General features: G+C 47.1%; 1 protein-coding gene across 1 annotated transcript in view; it reads right to left on the reverse strand.

Annotated features, from left to right (window-relative positions):
- LOC111155824 (holocarboxylase synthetase) overlaps positions 1-21,177 on the reverse strand; it is a 205,269-nt gene that overhangs the window by 169,062 nt on the left and 15,030 nt on the right. The window contains exons 3-5 of the mRNA XM_022516241.1: positions 16,766-16,928; positions 14,191-15,137; positions 8,712-8,894 (exon numbers count right to left, since the gene is read on the reverse strand). Coding sequence (XP_022371949.1) covers positions 8,712-8,894; positions 14,191-15,137; positions 16,766-16,928 — 1,293 coding nt within the window. The remainder of the gene's footprint in view (positions 1-8,711; positions 8,895-14,190; positions 15,138-16,765; positions 16,929-21,177) is intronic.

A 21,177-nucleotide genomic window follows, 5' to 3' on the forward strand; every position in this document is an offset into this window, starting at 1 on the left:
CCAGGTGGCCCTCAAATAAATAAAATCTTCAAAAAAAAAAAAAAAAAGGGGGCACCTGGGTGGCTCAGCGGGTTAAAGCCTTTGCCTTAGGCTCGGGTCATGATCCCAGAGTCCTGGGATCGAGCCCCACATAGGGCTCTCTGCTCGGCAAAGAGCCTGCTTCCCCCTCTCTCTCTCTCTGCGTGCCTCTCTGCCTACTTGTGATCTCTCTCTGTCAAATAAATAAATAAAATCTTTAAAAAAAAATAAAAATAAAAATAAAAAATTTAAAAAAAAATTTAAAAAATTTAAAAAAAAAGGAGCATTGTTTTTTAATTTATGGAACCACAATGTGGTGTTTCTTTTAAAACCCCTATTTCCTTATTTACTGAGAATAAAAACAGGGAGGTGGGTAAGTGGTGCCATCATCCAATTACTGACTAATAAACAGCTGTGTGGAGGATCTGTTTCTCCTCAAAGACAAGAAAACAACTTGTCAAATACTTTCCTATGGCGTTAGAAAAGGAAAACTTTGCAAGTTTTCTTAGAAGAATACTCACTTCTAATTTTCCTTTTCATTGCCAAACTTTTACTTTGCTTATGGGAGGCAAGTGGGTTTAAACTGCACGTTTCCATAGTTCAGGGCACAGAAAAGCCTCACCCGGTACCAGTCTGCCTTTGCAAGAGATTCCATTTAGAATCTGAATTTAAACCTTGGAGTTATGAGAGCCGAGTGCCAACACGATCCTTCTCTTGACCCAGAAGCCCTATCTCCCCACACCCAGACACAAGCACAGGAGACACACGCGAGAATTTACAACCACAGCACCAGATTATGCTGTCCATCTCCGTGTGCCAATGGGAAAGTACATTTCCTTCTTAGCAGGAATCTGTAGATATTTTCACCTAGATCTTTTCTCATCCTCAGGGAAAAAGACCCCTCTGCATGGGAAGGTTCTAGTTCAGCAATCTTATAGCATTTTCTAGAAGTTTTAGTTAAGGCAAACACAGGAATATATGCACATATTCAATTCATTCATTTATAATTTATTTATAGGCTAATTCACATGTTAAAATTGTAAAGACTCAAATGCCACTAAAAAATATCCATTGAAACAAATATTCTAAAGGCTCATTCAAAGCCACATTCCTCAAGTCACCCAATGGGGTCTGACTTCTAGAATTTTTTATGAGGACCAGGATCTCCAACAAGCAATAAGAACCAAAATTACATTCTATACTCCAGCGCTTCCACTGATTATATAATTAAACCAAAGCCAGAAAATGTTTTAAGAAAGAAAAATATAACACAAGCAGGAGGATAATAGAGAGTTTTTCTAGAAACATCCAGTGTCCGGAAGGCTGTGGTCAACCTCGGCACAGCAGCATCGAGAGAAACGCACCCACTTGTAGGCAGCCACGGGGAGCCAGAATGAGAACACACGGAGCGCGGCTACAGCATTCTCTTACCTCCGAGAACAGGAGACAGACTAGCCTTAGCCGAGTTTTCCTGCTGCCAAGCTGGCCCGCTTTCGCAAGGAAGCCAGAGAGATCTTTGCCTGGACGGCCCCAGCCAGCCTCCCTGCGGAGGTCCAGGACCACAACCACCCTGGCACCCGGCTTGTCTCTACCTGCTCAGGCAGGGGAAATGAGATCACACACCATCCGGGGCCACAAATCCCCGTTTTGAAACCCCAAAACGTGACCAACACTTTTTCAAGACAGCACAATTCCTGGAGCGACATTCCCGAATTCTGAGCATGAATGGCAACAGAATGTGCTCCCCGCCTGTCATTCCCACGCCTGAAAACTGCAGGAGGGTTATGGACGGGGCTCAGGTCTCGGTGCCCAGCGCCACGGCAGCCACCACGGGCCCCACGGCTCCGCACCTGAGCTCCAGGGGGCCCCGTGGCCGTGCTCTCCGGCCCGGGGCCAGCGTGGGCTCATTCCCTGGGATGCACTTTTTAGGCCTAGGAGACAAAAATCTGCCCCTAAGAACGTTGCAAGACTCCTAGTGACAGCTTCAATCGGCTTCCCTGGGAGGCAAGGCCATAACCCGTACCGGCTCACACATGACAGCTATTAGGGGAGCTGGTGTAGGAGACAGAAAGCATTTGGTCTTGGAGGACTTTTTATTCCAAAAGGGCCTGTTTCCCATCCACGGATCCATGACTGCATAAGCGGTGGATATAAATAGTCTGAGGAAATAAAAGGGCCCTTCCTAGATAGGTTGCTACCCCCCGCAAAGGAAACAGCAGGGAGAGACACTCCCTCTCGCCTACCCCTCTTTCCCAGGCCAGCTGGGGAGACCTGAACTAGAACAGCACCCATTCCAAGTGGAAAACACCCAAAGCTGCGCCCACCGGTCTCTCCCACGAGCACCTTATCGGTCCCTGCCGGGGCTGCAGCCCAGACATAGTTACTCTGCAGGAGTCTACTGGAAACATGCTTGTGAAAATAACACGCAAATAACCAGTCGGTCTCTACAGTAGCTGTTTAAAAGCCTCTCCCCGAGAAAGACAGACTTAAACAGAAAGGCAGCTAAGGAAAACACCCCGCGTATTATCTCTTCTGCATGTCAGCGTCAAAACCCATCATGTCACCTTTGCCACAGGTATTATGTTCCACAACACGAAGTCGGTTAACAGAAACAAAACATTTCCAGTTTAGGCGAAGGAAGAAAGAAAGGAGAGAAAGGTGTATGAAAGACTCCTAAACATTCATAGCTATAAAAGCCTTTTAAATGTTGGCTTTAATCTGCCAGCTGCTCTCTAGCTCGGGCCGTATTATAAAATAGCTCTCCCACCACCGTCAGCCACATGTCAAACACCATTCAGGGCGCACCTGGAATTCTGAGTTTCTCTCTAATTTGGATCTCGAAAAATTATTTTCTAAGCTGTGTGCTAAAGTAACACTAGAATTTTCCATCTCACCATACTTATTTGAGATTCAGAACTAAGATTAAAGGCAGAGGGAGGGAGGGTGTCGTGCCAAATACTATGCTAAGACACGAAAAGCAAGTTTTGTTTTCTTTTAAATTAAAGAATTTTAATGAACTCCGAAAAATACATGAGATGCTTCCCTGCTCCACAGCCCAGACTGCTCTCCCAAGGGGTGAGGACCCCTGCCCTGGCTTCCCACCTGTCAGGGCCACCGTGAGATCCAGACGAGGCTGTAGACACCTGGGGAGGCACCTGGTTACCTACACCGCGTGCCACGAGATGGGAAAGTGGCTGTTTTCCAGAAACTTCCACAGAAAGGTCTCAAGCACGGTAGGCACTCAGATGTTTGCTCAACGAGGAGATCAGTTAAAGAAGGAGGAATAAGGACCATGTGGTATGATTTAGTCTCCGTTTCTTCCTAAAGCAACCAGCATCAGAAGAGCAACTCCCCAGATGGAAGGGACAGCACTCGGAAATTTTAATACATTTACAGATATCGGAACGACTCCTACCTGCTTTCTGGGTGGGGGAGGGGGCATTCCACAGCAAACGATCTGGAGCTGAATCCAAATGAAATGTGATACTAGTTTTTGTTTTAAAGCTAGAGGACCCATCCCACAACACCCACACTACCGAAATTACACACGTACACACAACATGACAATCTCTGCATGGCTGCTTTAAAAAGAACCCCAGTTGTCCCTTCTTGTTACGGTTATATCTCAACCCCGAGGCAAAGGAACCGCATACCCTCTCCACATACCCTCTCTCAGGCAGGACTCCTGCCAACATCCTGCCTGCCTCCGGACGCCTCCGGACCATCAGCTACCAGCCATAAGGAACACCCAAAAGAATGCCAGCTTTGTCGTTTCAGAAAGCCCCAGACCCCAAGCAGTGGTGTCCCAGGGTAAGGGAACATGCCAGGCAGGCTGTGTGCAGTCCCATCCTCTCTCCTCTCCCCGGGATCAGCTTGCAGGATCGAAAGGGACCTACTGAGATCCCATCCTGGCTTGTCCCCATCAACCAGCTGCCCCTCCAAGTGCAAACCCTCGAGCTCATGCACACCCTCACCCGGTAGAGACAAAAATGGAAACAGAGCCCAGAGAAATGGAAGTAAGAGGGCCAGTTTTTCCATGGGACTTTAGGTGCTGCAAGGGAACGAGCTGTGTTTTTCTATCCAATTGGGGTCACTCACACACACACACACACTCACACACACACACACACACACGTCCCCTACAGGAAGGTGTATTCCTGCTCCCTTCCCGGCAGCACCAGCGGCAACACCGGTGGCAGGAGGTCAGTGTGGTGGCTGCCCAGAAAGCTGGGGTCAGCCATGTGTCCTCTGAGCCTCTCACTCTGGTCACACTTCCAGGAAGGAAGTTAATCTGTTTGAGAGGGCTCCCTGTGTAGACGTCAGCACAGCTGTGGTCTTCTCTGAGAAAAAGTGCAAGGGGTTCCTTGAAGGAACATCCCAGCAGGGGTGGGGACACTCAATGACAAGCTTCCACCAGGACCCCCAGGACACCCAGAAGCACCTTCCACCCACAAGTGTGAATGCAGTGCTGAGGCCCCGGGGGCATCCACACAGGAAAGAGAGCCACGATTAAACCCAGCAGTGTAGCCGTCATTGGCCGTCCACCAGAGTCGGGTCATTACTAACAAAGCTAACGCCGTTAGAGTAATTAATACAGACGCCGATTATTAAATAAACTATCAATACCTACACACGTCCTTATTTTTTTTTTTAAGTCCTTGCTTCTTAACATTCAAGCTGTGACCATTTCTGGGATGCCTTCAGAGTCCAGTAAGAGTAATCTTGTGTGCATTTTGAATAACTGGTTTTGCTCGTTACAAAAATGATACACGTACATTACAGAAATTTTAGAAAATACAGAAGTTTAGGGGCACGTGGGTAGCTCAGTGGGTTAAGCCTCTGCCTTCGGCTCAGGTCATGATCCCAGGGTCCTGGGATAGAGCCCCGCATCCAGCTCTCTGCTCAGCGGGGAGCCTGCCTCCCCCTCTCTCTCTGCCTGCCTCTCTGCCTACTTGTGATCTCTGTCTGTCAAATAAATAAATAAAATCTTTAAAAAAAAAAAAAAAGAAAATACAGATGTTTAGTATCACCACCCCGAACCCACCATCCAGAAATATACCCTAGAATCTGGATTTCCCTCCAGTCCCTTTTCTGTAGACACGTCTGTGGTATCCACGTGTTCGTGGGTTTTGTTTGCTCAGACAGAGCTAATTTTGCTGAGGCCTGAATTTCAATCCTGCCCCTGGGAGTTTTGGTTAAATGGGAAGTCCCTGGTCCCCCAGGGGCCAGCCTCAGCAGAGCCCTGCTTCCTCGTGGTGTCTTGCATGGGGACGCGTATGAGGCCACACGTGACTGGATTTTACAGAGGAAATCACATGCTGCTGGGGCGTGTGGGTGCCGGGAAAGGTCTCGGAACATACCCCCAGCAAACGCCGAGAGGGGACTGTGCTTTGGGGGAGGGTTTTTTCCTACCTCGATCATCATCTTATTGTTTTCCATTTGTATGGCAGTAACGGGGAAGCTCCCGGATACCTCGTAAGTCTTCTGTACTTTGCACTCTAAGAGCGAGGGCCTCAACACCAAGCTCTGCAAACACAGCTGGTAGGCAGCGAAACCATTCGGGTCACTCGCGTGTTTACTGTGTTCTTTCACGTTCCATCCTCGAACGGTGCTAGGACACAGCCAGATCCCTGAGGAAGGATGACTATTAACTGTGGCGCTGAAAGAATTCCTGCAGACCCATAAGAAAGTGCCACCAATACAGCGGAATATGCGAAGCTGGTGCTGAGAGGGAAAAAAAATCCTCCGAAGGGCTTGCGGTCCAGGGGGGGGGTCTGTTCCCCGGGCAGCCTAGCTCAGCAGCGACACCGTGCGGTGAGAGGCGGTCGATTCCCAACAGCACAGAGTGGGTTCCGGGAGCCCTGAGCCAGCGCAGGCATGGAAACTGCCGGGCCTGTAGGGGACAAATCTAAGGATGGGCCGTGGGGTACAGATGCCGGGAGGCCAACATCCTCTCCACGTGCCTTAATTCCAGGCAGATCCATGAGATCTAGTAGGAAGGCTGCAGGAAAGAAAACTAAACAGAACGTATCACCCAGCTCTCTTCCCAGTCTGTCATCCCAAACGGTCTGCAAACGCTGAGCCACCCGCACAATGAAGGGCTAGAAGATGCTCCCAGAAGTCTCCAGGTCGGCGTAAGGAGACGACCGCGAGGAATTACGCAGCTGCCTCCAGAAAGGCCATCGAGGTGGGGCTCGGTCTACCTTCACATTCATTGCACGATAAGTGTATTTCGGGAAAACATACTCTAACTCTCTGAATCCTTGTATTTCCTTTAACTGCAGATTCAAAGTCTTCTAGGAGGAGTCGATAAAACGAAGAAACGAGGACACACACAGCAACCGCACGTTCACACCCTCGGTGCCTTGGGCTCCCCAAGAGAAAAGGAAGTCAGAGAAGAGCAGTCGGGAGAAAAAGCAATCCGCAGTAAAGATCCGACAGCTACCAGACCAACGGGAAAATCCGAAAATGGGAAGAGAACGTTTCTGAAACTTGCTCTTTCCCCAAGTTATTATGTAAAGAGGAACCTGGTAGGCTTGGAGTCTGTGTGGGGCATCTGTGTGTCCACATATAGAACAAATAACTTGCTTTAATCTCGTTCAACACTTCATTCCCAAGGTTTGTGAGTGAGGGTCCCCAATCACTAGGGGAAACGTATCCCCACACCCACAGGCAGTCTGAAGAACGGAACGGACAAAACTAGGAAGCATCTACTGGTACAGTAATATAAGCAGACACACAACACAAACCCTCTGCTTAGGTGTTTCAGGTCATACCCACCCTAAAGAACCACGGAAATGCCTAGAGTTTCAACCTTGAGAACACGGTTTCCTCCTCACTGATACATCCAGAGGGGCAAGTCCCAAGACCAGTGCGGTCGGAACTCCCAGGAAAGACCACCGAGCACTGCCAAGGGCCAGCCTGGTCTATCTCGCTCCCGGACCTCAGAACAGCAGGCCTTTCCTCACATATCCAGTCTCAGCCCTCTAAGACCAGGAAAGGAAGGAGAGAGAAGATTTAGGAGAATAACAGTCACAGCTCTCCTGGGACCAGTAACCCTTACCCACGAGGCTCTGCCCCATCCCTCCACTGTGGGAGGATGGCAGGTGGGCTATGTATAGGAGGGGAATTTCTGATGACCCACTTTATTTTAATACAAATCACAAGATGGATCTGATGCTTTTCCTTCTATTAACTGAACATTGAAAATAGAGACAGACGATGTGGAGTTCTGAGTCCCAAGATAAAGGCACAAACCAAAGTCATACCATGAATCCCCAAGAGCACCCATTAAAAAGAGTCCTGGGCACCTGGCTGGCTCAGTCGGAAGAACATGGGACTCCTGATCTTGGGGGTTGTAAGTTCGAGTCCCACATTGGGTGAAGAGATTACTAAAATAGATAAACTTGAAAAAAAAATTTTAATAGAAAATAAAATAAGGAGAGTGCAAACTGACTAAAAACCATAATGAAAATGCAATAAAGGATACTTCCTAAATGAAAAAAAATCATCCATTGCAATATCATTCATTTTTAAAATTTAAAACATTACCCAGCATCTTTTTAGGTATCAGGCACTTTTGGGTACATTATACACATGTAACCTATTAAAACTCCAAATTATCTAGTAATATTAATAATTGGACTGTCTTTTAAATAATATAATTCATACCAAACTTTCACACATATTATTTCTTGTGAACTTCATACAATCCCATAAGGTATCCTAATCTTTTTTTTTTTAAGATTTTACTTATTTATTTGAGAGACAGAGATCATAAGTAGGCAGAGAGGCAGGCAAAGAGAGAGCAAGGGAAGCAGGCTCCCTGCTGAGCCCCAATGCGGGGCTCGATCCCAGGACCCTGGGATCATGACCTGAGCTGAAGGCAGAGGCTTTAAGACTGAGCCACCCAGGCGCCCCAAGTTTGTTCTTTTCAAGGGCAAGCAGGTACGTCTGGTGTTTAAATTCACCGGGATGATCAGGCATTTGCTGAAACTGCAGGGTTATATCACACTAAATTCACAAATTTCCCTATTCGGGGAGATAGGAAGAAGACCTCCAAATAATTTGCCACAATCAGTAAGAAACCGACAGCTTGGCAAAGCAAAGGCATTAGCAGGAGGAGACACCCCAGAGAATCTGGCAAACTGCCCAAACCAGGTAACAACCACAGGCATCAAATGCAGACAAAGTCCAGGAAAACTCCTGAATACCTTCCCAGCTCCGCGGGCATGTTCCTTTCAGACACCACTAAACCCTAGGAACTGAACTCGGAGCCCCTTCTGCCACAAGATGGCACACATCAGCACGAATGAAACGAAACTTGGGATTTTTCCCATCCAAACATTCCCTGAGAAAGACCCGGATCAAAACAAAGGTCTTTAATCCCAAATGAATCAACGGTGGTTTCCAAATACACTCTTGACACATGAAAGAGTGACCCTTTGCCCCCTAAAGTGGATAGGCCGTGCCCTTTCAGAAAGAACAGCTTCTAAACTCCAACAGTCTTCTCTCCTTCCCTTGCACACAAACCCCAAAAATACCAGTTATACTTGGATATCTTTAAGATGGTTCCCGACCCCAAAGGCAAAAGAGAAACAGAAATCAAAATCGAGACCACGGAGAAACAACAGGGACACCACATGGAAGAGAGGCGACCGAGGCGTCCCCTTCCTGCCAGAGCAGACACTCACCTCGGCTCCAGGCAGCAAGTAAAGAGGTGTTAAGGCAGGAACTCGTTTTATGTCACAGTTTAGGCCGAGCGCTGTCAGGATCTCCCTAAGGACTTCGTATCTTCTGATATTGCTTGATTTGAGCAGATCAAAGTCTTCCGGGGCTTGCACCGCTGCAGAACTGGGAGGCAGTTCTAAGTGCGCCTGAGGGAAAAAGACACCGCTTCGTAAGTCGTGAATCGGGGCCACCTGCCGACCTTAGGAGAAACAGCGTTTCTCCTAACCTGTGTTTCTGAAAACCTCAACAGAAATCCTTCTGATCATCAACAGTATGTAAACGTTGAACGTGACCGTTTGGAGAGTCATGACAAGCAGTAAAAAGATTCAAAGGAGCCGACTGAAATCGCGGCGGTCGGGCGGAAAGGCGGTGCTGCACATGAGCCTGGAGAGGAATCAGACTCTGTCCGGGTTCCGACTTGTACCACTAACCAGGGGACCCTGGTCAAGTTGCTTAACTTGATTAGTCGACAAACCACAAACCATAAGAGACTCTTAATGCTTACTGAGGGTTGCTGGAGGCGTGGGGTGGCTGGGTGATGGACACTGGAGAGGGTATGTGTTGTGGTGAGTGCTGTGAATTGTGTGAGACTGACGAATCACAGACCTGTGCCCCAGAAATAAGTAATGCATTATGTTAAAAAAAAAAAAAACCTTAGAAATAGGATTGTGCTGAGACGCCAACTAAAGTCACTCTTGAAGGGGCACCTGGGTGGTTCAGTGGGTTAAGCCTCTGCCTTTAGCTCAGGTCATAATCTCAGGGTCCTGGGATCAAGCCCCGCATCGGGCTTTCTGCTCCGCGGGGAGCCTGCTTCCTCCTCTCTCTCTGCCTGCCTCTCTGCCTACTTGTGATCTCGGTCTGTCAAATAAATAAATAAAATCTTTAAAAAAAATAATAATAATAAAGTCGCTCTTGAACTCCAGGAAGCACAATGGGTCATGTGAAAATTCGCACCCTACATGTTAGTCATGACCACCGGGAAACAATACCAGGAAGGAGAGGAACCTCGTTCACCTTTGTAAGCATGTTTGCAGGCATTCAAATCGAAGAAGTGGGCTTTGGGGGACCCCAGAAATGCCCGCCCCACCACCCTCCCTCACCTGGATTAAATTTAAGATTCAGGACTTCATTTATCTAGTTCAGGTTTTGTGGTCCACTTGAAATTAAAACAGCCCCATCTAGGGGCGCCTGGGTGGCTCAGTCAGTTCAGCATCTGCCTTGGGCTCAGGTCTTGATTTCAGGGTTTCTGGGACCAAGCCCCACATCGGGCTCCCTTCTCAGCAGGTCTGCTTATCCCTCTGCCCCTCCCCTTGCTCATGCTCTCTCTCTCTCTAATAAATAAAATCTTTTTAAAAAACAATAATAAATAAAAGAGCCCCACCAATCAACAGTCTGTCTTGTTCTGAAGGAACATGCTAGAACTTCCAGCTCCTTTCAGCTAGAAATTTCCAATCAGTGGTGTGTGCTTTGGTATAAGGAAACAGACTAGAACTTCTCGTCCTCTTGAGATCAGATTTTAACAGGCCATTAGAGCCTTGGAAGGTGCCAGAATATTGAGCAACCTAAGCATGTTGGCTTTATTTTATTTCGCTTTTGGCAGGGATGAGCTGTGGATTCCTGTTGTACACAGAGCTCCTGACCTGATGTTACAGGAACATGATGAAAACAAAAAGCAAGAGGTCAGCCTTCAGGCAATGTAACCTCTCTCAATTCCCACCAAAGGCTTAACCAAGTCAAAAACACTGTCCAAATGTCCTGTCCAAAATGGTCCAAATGTGCAAAGTTGATGCCAATCTGAAAAGGTTCACAGAGACGGTCCAGCATGTCCCACGCTATGGCGGGCCAGCTGAGGGCTGCTCCTGTCGTCCAGGGGCAGGAGTGAGTCTGTCCTCCAAACAGCTGTGGAGAGAGACTCAGGCAGAGAAGAGAAATCCTTCAAGGCATCTGAATCCGAGTCCCTTTTATCCCTGCGTTCTCTCCCTAACTGCGGCCTCTCCTCCCCAGCGGACAAAGCCAGTGGTTCTCCTGGAGATGACCCCTTACAGGTGGCAGAAATAAAACGAGTGACGTTCTTCCCCGACCTCGGCCCAGAGGAGAGGGCGTGAGCATGAGGAATGACACACATGCACCCCAGGCTAAGTGAACACAGAAGATCCAAGAAGCACCCAGAGTGAGGTATGCGGAACTCACAGTCACACATGAGCGAGGCCCAGGAGGAAAAGGAGGGCTCACCCTACAAGCAGACCTCCAGAGCTCCAGGAGGTAAGAGAAAGGACAGCCACTGGGGGGCCTGTTGGCTCAGCGGGTTAGGTGTCTGCCTTCAGCTCCGGTCACGATCTCAGGGTCCTGGGATCAAACCCCACGTCAGGCTTCCTGCTCAGGGGGACTCTGCTTCTCCCTCTCCCTCTGCCCCTCCTGCTTATGTTCTCTCTCACTCTCTTTCTCAAATAAATAAAACCTTTAAAAAAAAAAAATTAAGAGGGGCGCCTGGGTGGCTCAGTGGGTTAAAGCCTCCGCCTTCGGCTCAGGTCATGATCCCAGGGTCCTGGGATCGAGATCCGTGTTGGGCTCTCTGCTCACTGGGGAGCCTGCTTCCTCCTCCCTCTCTCTCTCTCTCTGTCTCTCCGCCTGCCTCTCTGCCTACTTGTGATCTCTCTCTGTCAAATAAATAAATAAAATCTTAAAAAAATAAAAATTTTTTAATTTTAAAAAATTAAGAAAGAATGAATGAACAACCACTGGCGTTGTGTGAGGAGGGCTTTTGCAGGCTTTGACGGCTGCTGCTTTGACAACAGAAGCAGCGAGACCTCCTCCTGCTCTATACCTCAGTTCACAGGACAGACAGTGTCTGCTTCGAGATTTGCACTCCTGGTCCTCCGTGGGCCCCAACACGCGCCTCATCCCCCAGCTAGAATACTGTTACCATACTGATGGGCCCATTTCTACACCTTGGCTTCTTCTAAAGTTAAGGCCTTTTGAACTAAAACGTCTCAAATCACAGACGGAGGGAGTGGAGGGCGGTTAGCTGCTTGTGGGCAGTAGCTAGAGGGTAGCAGGCCGCTAACACCCTACAGAGCATGGCCCGGAGGACTCCATGACAAAATGGGATCCACCTGAAACGTCAACAGTGCCAGGGATGAGGAAATAAAGTACTTTTAAGTCCATGTGGGCAACTTCATGCCAAAGTCCTGGTCCATTCAATGATCCAATGTCAGCATTAACCTTCAGCCGTAAACCTCCCCTGCAAACGCAATCGTCACAGGAAAACGTCCTTCCTCCTCGTGACGGGCAGTCAAGGTGCGCACATGCAGCTCCTTGGCCGCCAGACCACTGCACGCCACACGGCTGTGGTCTGCCCTTGAAGTGCTCTGCCCCTCTTACCGGGTTACATCATTACTCAATTTATTAGCGATGAAGACTGTGAAATTGACCAGGGAAAGAGGAAACTAACCAGCCCACCGTAACATTCACTGGCCGCTCCTGGCGGCGAGGTATTGTAGTGACACCGGTCTGAGCCAAAAGCAGTGACCCTGTCACACAGAGACTGGAAGTCATTTAAAATCAAAAACGACATTCTAATCCTCTGAATCTGATTTTTCAAGCTGCATCGTATTGCCTTTTTTTTTTTTCTAGACCAATGCCTGCAGTATCAAATTTTATGACGGTAACGGGGTCAATTTAAATGGTGCGGCAAGTGCAGTGGCCATGTCACTCAGAGAAATGGATTGCAGCGGTGCCGAATCAATTTTCTAGTACAAGTCTGCGCACAGAGGTGGTAAAAGTCACTATTCAAAACTGAAATATGGCTCTAGGAAGTCGGGTTTTTAAGTGGATTTTCTGAGAATGCACGGTTGCTATAGTTACCATCTTTGCAGAGAAAAAGATAAGAGGAACATTTATTAGGCCTCCAAATGGATTCATCTGCCTTGCGGCCTACGTGAAACCAGCTTGGCTTGTATCGTTCATCTATCCTGCTGTCCAGATTTCTTAATTATATGCATCTTTGCCTGAGCATTATCTTAAGAACAAATGAATGGGCTTTGGGATAGTAAAGGAAGAAATTTATGACCCCCTGAAGAATGTTTGGTCAGAAAAGCCAAGAGACTTAGCTCCTAGGACAGCATATGAAATGAAAATAAATAACAAAAAAAGGAAACAATTCTCCAACTCAATAAAAAAAAAATCCCTATAATAAAATAAAATCTCTAACACTCATCCTGGGAACTATTTTGGGTAAAATATCTACATCTACTTAACTTTCTCTTTAGATAACAAATCCTTAAGGACAAGGGCTCATCTAACTCTAACAAAAACTTTCCACCTTAAAGCATTAAAAAGTTTGCAGTCGATGATCAGGAATTTGGAAACAGTCTATCCTGCTCCCACCGGCTTAAACAAACAAACAAAAAAGGAACGGGAAAAAGAAAGTGGGGACAAAAAAACAGGAGATGAGCCAAAGGATTTGGGAAGATGGGGGTAGCCTGTCCCTTCCTTTCCCTTTCCACTTTCTCCTTACCTATATAAAGCTGAGCCTTGAACAACGTGGGGGTGAGGGGCACCAACCTCTCTGTGCAGTGGAAAGTCCGCATATAACTTTCAACTCTCCAAAAACTTAACTACTAACAGCCTAGTGTTAACCGGAAGCCTCACCAATAACATGGTCAATCATTTTGTATATTATACATATTATATACTCTATTCTCACAATAAAGTAAGCTGCAGAAAACTATTCAGAAAACCATGCAGAACAGAGAATACATTTACAGTACTATATCGTATTTAGCCCAAAAATGCCGCACAAGTGGACCCACGTGGTTCAAAGCCATGTTATTCAAGGGTCAGTTGTATTAATGTGCCATAAATTTAAGCCGCTTCAATATCCTCTCTGAAATTTTCTCGGCACTAAAAGATTGACAAAATCATGAAAGAACTAGGACTTGGTAAGTTTTCCACACTCAATACCGCACAGTTGGTGGGCATTCACACACCCCCCGCCATCGGCTACAAGGTTGTAATGTGAGGGTTATTAGCACCGAAAATCACCAGCCCAAGGTGCTCTCAACTCCCTACATTAATTAAAAGGTTTGAGTATATCAACCACAGTCTGCTTTGAGACAAGAGAGTAGACTAATGCATTTTGGAAAGCTTATTACCAGCATAGATCGAAATGAGAGAATTTTCTAATTCTCGGTTAACCAGCAGCCCTTAATCAGCCATGACATCTTCTGCTGTGTTCCTCCACCCCGAGTGTTTTGGTGAAATGGGATATTCATGTGGCAGGAAAGCCTTCATCTAAACCTATTCAGCATCAGCAAAAACTCCCAGCCAGGGATCCAAAGTGCCCAACAGAGCACAGACTCTTGACCCTTTTGGTGTTCGGTCTTAAAGAGCAAACTCGCTGTCAGGTCCCCAGAGATCCCCACACGGATGCCAGCTCCGTACCTGGCAAAGGACAGCTTCTCCTCCATGTTCTCCAAAAGGCACCTGCACTATCAGCCTGTCCTTGTCTTCATTCTCCAGGTGACCCTGGAGCTTGCCCAGGCTGTGGCGCTCCCCAGGGCCTTCCTCATAAACGAAGCCACTGCTCAGGACACTGAGCTTCACCTGGGTCTGGTCAGCCTTGGAGAAAACCAAGTTCTGGACTGTTTCCTCGAGCACGCTCTTCCTCACCACCTGGAAGCCAGCAAACGTGAAGGACGAACACAGGCCTAACACCTTCCCTCCCTGGGAAAGGTAGGCCATGAACTTCTGGGCAAGGTCTTCGGGAATAGCCTCCCGGGTGGCAACGACCAACAACAGACAGTTGTCTGACCACGGGTCTCTGAGAGCACTTTCCCGTGACAGGTGGTAGAGCGTATAGCTGTCAGCATCCACACAGTCAACCAGAACAGACCGGATCTCCTGGAACCTGCCCAGGGATTCCTGGGGGGCAGAGCCCACGTAGAAGAGAATGTTGGGGGCCTTTCCCGTGACGTTGACTCTCCTCCCTTCTCTCTCCAGGCGGGTATCACCAGCAACATCCTCCAAACTGCCACTGTGATCGTAGGGAAGATCTGGAATGTTCTCTGCAGATGCAAACTTGACAGATTCTATGGTGCTGTTCTCAAGCTCGAGACACTCATGGCAGCTAGACAGATGGAGGGGACAGTGCTCGACAGAGCCCACTTCTCTGTCACGGTCCCCAGCAGGTTCGCTGCCAGAGGCACCCCCTTTCCCCAGAGTGGGCTCTGCACCAAGAACCTTGGGGTCCTCTCTACCCACACACGCCATAACGTCTGACTCGGGCTTACTCTCAGTGGAAGGTTTGGGATTCAGCTGTAGGGTCTGGGCTTGCTGGTCTGAGGCCTGATCCTCAAGGGCCTTCAGAGTACAGTCCTGCAAGTGCACCGCTAAAACACGAACAGAAAAGACAATCATCAGCTCAAAACCTGCTGGTGCTCTCCGCACTCCATGACACCCGCTGCAGGGCAGCCCGCCCTCGGCGCCCACCTGCGTCCCCACCACAAGTCTGCGGCCTCCACTGGAACCTCTCCGTTGGGACCGGAACCCGGCACTGCTCCCACCTGCTGGGAGGGTGCGCCCGACCTTCCCCAGAGTGAAATTCCAAATCCCGCATCTCCACAACACCTTTCCCTTATGAATCAGGAAGACCCAGATCCGCTCACTGGCTGGCGAACGAAGTGGGAGATGTGGAGAGGGAACTGCCTACTTACTTACAGAATCGATTGCTTGGGTGTCAGTCTCCTATAAGGAAACTAAGAAACAAAAAAGGCACACATCTAGCATACCCAGGCAGAGCCCACGCAGAAGGGGCTCTTGGGACACTTCTTAGGATCAGTGGGGGGAAAAGGGTCTTCCCAGGATCCTATCTCAGGACCTGAATAGAAGTTTACAATCACTGATTCAAAAAACATTGATGGACCCCTTGCTATGCACCTGACGTCATATCGGGCATACGCACATGCCAAATGGGGAAATTAAATGAGTTACAAGGATTTCCAGAGCTGGTAACACTCATTTGCTCAAGATACAAATGAAGACTTTCAAGGACATAGAAACTCAAAAATTTTAAGTCTAATTAAGAAAGAACATTTTGCTTGTTTCCTGAAAAAAGGATGTGTCCCAAAATATTGTGACATATATACATATACATAGTAAAAAACTCTTAGAACTTTATAGTAACACTGTGCTTTCCATTCAGTCAAACTACAGTCTAGGAACTTGTTATACTGTTTATAGACTGTGGAAAGCAAATATTATATGGGTTCTACATTTGCACGCCATCTTGTGGATAATGCAATTATGGGAAATCCTTGTTTAAGAATTTTTTTTTTAAATCTTCATTTTATTCATTTGACAGACAGAGATCACAAGTAGGCAGAGAGGCAGGCAGAGAGAGGAGAGGAAGCAGGCTCCCTGCAGAGAGCCCGATGTGGGGCTTGATCCCAGGACCCTGGGATCATGACCGGAGCGGAAGGCAGAGGCTTTAACCCACGGAGCCACGCCCCCTTGTTTAAGAATTTTAAAAGCACTGGGGCGCCTGGGAAGCTCAGATGGTTAAGGGTCTAACTCTTGATTGCAGTTCAGGTCTTGATCTCAGGGTTGTGAGTTCAAGCTCCATGTTGGGCCCAGCATGGAGCCCACTCAAAAAAAAAAAAAAAAAAAGAATTTGAAAAGCACTATCGATATACTTAGGGATAAGCATCTCAAAAAAAAACTAATACACATGTATGAATCTCATACCGTTATAATTCTATCCAACCTAATGACCACATTAAACTGAAGATAAGCATTTGCTTTATGCCACATTGAACAAGAGGGTTCAACAGTCTTTAAGCTAATAACCAATGGTCTCCTAATAAGACAGAAATATTCCTTTTTTTAAAGTTTTTATTTAGTTAAGTAGTCTCTATACCCAACATGGGGCTAAAACTCATAACCTAGAGATCACGAGTTGCCTGCTCTTCTGACCCAGCCAGCAGGTGCCCCAGATGGAAACACTTCCAGGGTCACGTACAAACGATCTTTTGAGGTACCAATCCATCAGCCATCTGGAGTCTGTCTTCCAGGAACGCCACGCCCAGCTTACTGAAGTCATCCACGCTTGCTTCAGCGATTAACTGGTAAGGGTCCCCAGGTCTGTAAGCTAACGGCAAGCAGCAGTCCGACCACTTCACAATCTGAGAAAACACGAGTGAGGGAGGAGGAAGAGAAAGACAGTGAGATTGCTCTTCTCTAAAATAAGCAGATACTTTTCCCTTCAGTTCCCACCCCGAAGTTACAGTCAAACATAGTGAGTTACTGGAGATTGCATTTTATTACCATCAAAGTTGCTCTGGCTCCAACATTCTTGTTTCTGACAACAGGGCTTCCAAAGCACTACATACAACCCTCTCTTTTCTTTTTTTCTTTTTTTTAAATTTTGTATTTAAATTCAATTAGCCAACATGTGTGGCGTTCAATAATTGATCAGTCGCGTGTAACACCCCGCACTCATCACCTCATGTGCCCTCCTTGATGCCCATCCCCCAGTGACCCCGTCCCTCTCTTTTAAGAGCAAGCAGTTGAAGGCTCCACCGCTTTGCAAGGAGCTGAAAGGGGAAAGGGCCATTTTCCAGACATGGAAATACATCAGTGTGCCCTTTAGTAACAGGAAATAGGAGAAAGCAACAGGTCCACAATATCCAGTGATTTATAATGTAACCTGTAGACCAGCTTTGCCCTGGTGTGGTCTGAGACCAGCTGCACCGGGACCCCCCAGGCACATGTATGCACTTCCCCGTCCTGGGCCCCGAGCTCTCTGGAGCTCCAGACACCCTGCACGCCTCAGCCCTGCAGCCTCAGCCCCGGAATTGGAAATTCCACATGGGCCTTCCCCTCGATTCCTACAACTGGGAAAACAACTGTCAAGGACCATCCAGAGAGCTCCCGCCTGTCCCAATGCACATTCCCACCACAAGGGGGCACGGAAACTGACCGCAGAAAAAACTCAGTCCTTGACAGCGGAGCGGTGGGGGCGGGGGGGGGGGGGCCAGTTTTTCTAAGAGAAGAATGTGAACCTGGGATAAGAAGGGGAGCCCTGGGGGGTGGGTTAGGAGCCTGACTCTGGAGTCAAGGACCTGGGTCTGGGTCCAACTGGACTCTTCTTAGTTGCGTGTCCTCAGGCAAGTCTCAGAATGTCTGGAGTCCCAGCTTCCTCATTCATAGAACAGGAATAATGATGTGAGTACCAGTCATCCTCTGGGTTTGCTGTGTTAACGAGATTCCAGAGTACATAATGCCACCAGCAGAGAGCCTGGGACAGCAGAGTGCTCAACTGATGAAAGCCACGATTTTTGGCTATTGTGAATCTGGCTTTAAAAGCAAGTGGCTAGGGTGGGTGATGGACATTGGAGAGGGTATGCGCTACGGTGAGTGCTGTGAAGTGTGTAAGCCTGATGATTCACAGACCTGTACCCCTGGGGCAAATAACACATTATATGTTAATAAAAATAATTTTTTTTTAAAAAGCAAGTGGATAGAGTGGTCTTTTTTAAAGATGCCATGAAGAATTTCCCTACTTCCCAAAACAAATCTCAGGAATACACTGCCCCAAATCTCATAATTGGAGATAAATAATTTTGAATTCCATTTTTTATACTGATAGGTTAAGTTTTTAGAACTTTTGCTGAACAATGAGAAAGTGCTGATAACATTAATAAAACATCATCTTGAAAGCACTGAAGAAACTATTAGATAATGAAGCATGGTGGGCCCCACGCTGGGGTAAATCCTGACCCTGCGAGGGGAAAGGGAATTCCCATGAGCCAAGCCACCACTGCCTTGAGGGAACTTGCTCACCCAGGAAATGAGGGATTCAAAAGTCAACAATTGGCATAAGGACAGAAAGACAGATCAATGGAATAGAACTGAGAGCACAGAAACAAACACACACACACACCTACAGACAACTGATTTTGGACAAGGTTGCCAAGACAATTTAACAGCGACAGAACAATTTTTTCAACAGACAGTGCTGGTACAACGGGATATCCATATGCGAAAGAATGAAAACAGACCCCCTACCTCATGCAAAAGTCAAGTCAAACTGGGTCAATTCCTCCATATCAGAGCTAAAACTATAAAATTCTTAGAAGAAAACAGGTGTAAATTGTCATGACCTCAGACAAGACAATGGTTTTGCAGACAGCATATCAATCTTGTACTTTTGAAAAAACCAGATAAATGAGACTTCATTAAAATCTGTGCTTCAAAGAATAGCTTCAAGACAGTGGAAAGACAATCCACCAAATGGGAGAAAATATTTGCAAATAACATATCTGATCAAAAGACTTGTACCCACAATGTATAAAAATGTAGAAAGAAAGAACTCCTACAACAATAAAGACAAAACATCTAATTTAAAAATGGACAGAGGCAGGGCCCCTGGGTAGCTCAGTCGGTTAAGCATCTGTCTCCAGCTCAAGTCACGCTCCCGGGGTCCTGGGATGGAGTCCTGCATTGGGCTCCCTGCTCAGCAGGGAATCGGCTTCTCCCTCTCCCTCCGCCCCTCCCCGCTGTTGGTGCTCTCTCACACATGCTCTCTCACTCTCACTCTCTCAAATAAATGAGCAAACTCTTTTAAAAAAACGAACAAGGGATCTGATCAGACATTTCTCCAAAGAAAATATACGAATGGCAATAAGCACTTGAAAATATGCGCAACGTCCCTGATTAGTCATAGGGAAGCACAGATCAAAACCATGATGAGAAACTTCAGCTCTGCTGGGATGGGTATAATCAAAAGGATGGATTCCAACAAGTGTTGCTGAGGATGCCGAGAAATCAGAGCCCTACTGCACTGCTGGTGGAAATACAGAACGGCGCGGCCTCTTCGGGAAAGAGTGGTACAGCTCGAAAAGTTAAACACAGGGGTGCTAGGTGGCTGGAGCGGGGGCAGTACGCTCAGTTGGTTGAGCATCCGACTCTTGATTTCAACTCAGGTCATGATCTCAGGGTCAAGAACAAGCCCCACGTCAGGGCCTGAGCTCAGCATGGAGTCTGCTTGTCCCTCTCCCTCTGCTCCTACCCCCACTCATGCTCTCTGTATCTCTAAAATAGATAAAATCTAAATAAATAAATAAATAAATAAAAATTAAAAACTTGAACACAGAATTACCAAAAGACCCAGCAATTGCACTCCCAGGTATATAACTAAAAGAACTGAAAATACATGTACACACACAAAAGTTCTACGTAGATGTTCATAACAGCATTATTCATAATAACCAAAGACAGGGAACAACCCAAAAGTCTATCAACAGATGAAGGGATACATAAAATGTATCTCTCCATACAACAGAGTATTATTCAGTCATGAGAAAAAGAATGAAATACTGATTCATGTCACAACGTTGATGAATCTTAAATACATCACATTAAGTGAAGGAAGCCAACAACGAAAGGTCCCGTATTACGGGTCTCTACTTATATGAAATATCCAAAACAGACAAATCTAAAGAGTTAGCAAGTAGATGAGTAGTTGCCAGGCCAGGAAATGGGGAAGTGGAGGGTGGCCGCTGATGGATATGTGTTTCTTTTTGGGGTGATGAAAACAGCATTAGATAGTGGTAATTGCACAACCACTGAATTGTAATTGGATACTTCAAAAGGATGAGGTTTATGGCATACACATTATATGTCAATTTTCTATTTTTTTTAAGATTTTATTTATTTATTTGATAGAGAGATCACAAGTAGACAGAGGGGCAGGCAGAAAAGGGGGGGAAAGTAGGCTCCCCGCCGAGCAGAGAGCCTGATGTGGGGCTCGATCCCAGGACCCTGAGATCATGACCTGAGCCGAAGGCAGAGGTTTAATCCACTGAGCCACCCAGGTGCCCCATATGTAAATTTTAAAAAGAACATAATCAAGGTAGTTTGCTTATTCCCACACTGCTCCTGGACAGCCTAGACAGTGGAAGAACTCCAGAACCCAAATGTTCCGGCTCCTCCTACTAACAGGTGTGTGACCCAAGCAAGTCATTCAAATTCTCTATGCTTGGGTTTCCTGTATGTAAGGGGGAAATGGTAAGATTACCCACCTCACAAGGTTACTGGGAGAGATAAATGGGAATGATGGGCAAAGTGCCTGGTCCACAGAGGGGCACTTACTATGCTAAACATGGCATCAGGAAAGCAGGTATTCTCAGCAGGGACCATATTCCCCGGGTGGTCAAAAACTGATTTGAGGGGCACCTGGGTGGCTCAGTGGGTTAAAGCCTCTGCCTTCAGCTCAGGTCAAGATCCCAGGGTCCTGGGATTGAGCCCCACATCAGGCTCTCTGCTCAGCAGGGAGCCTGCTTCCTCCTCTCTCTGCCTGCCTCTCTGCCTACTTGTGATCTCTGTCTGTCAAATAAATAAATAAAATCTTTAAAAAAAAAAAAAAAGGTT

The sequence above is a fragment of the Enhydra lutris genome, unplaced genomic scaffold (assembly GCF_002288905.1).
Source record: "Enhydra lutris kenyoni isolate GAN:26980312 unplaced genomic scaffold, ASM228890v2 scaffoldscaffold43, whole genome shotgun sequence".
Taxonomy (NCBI): Eukaryota; Metazoa; Chordata; class Mammalia; order Carnivora; family Mustelidae; genus Enhydra; species Enhydra lutris.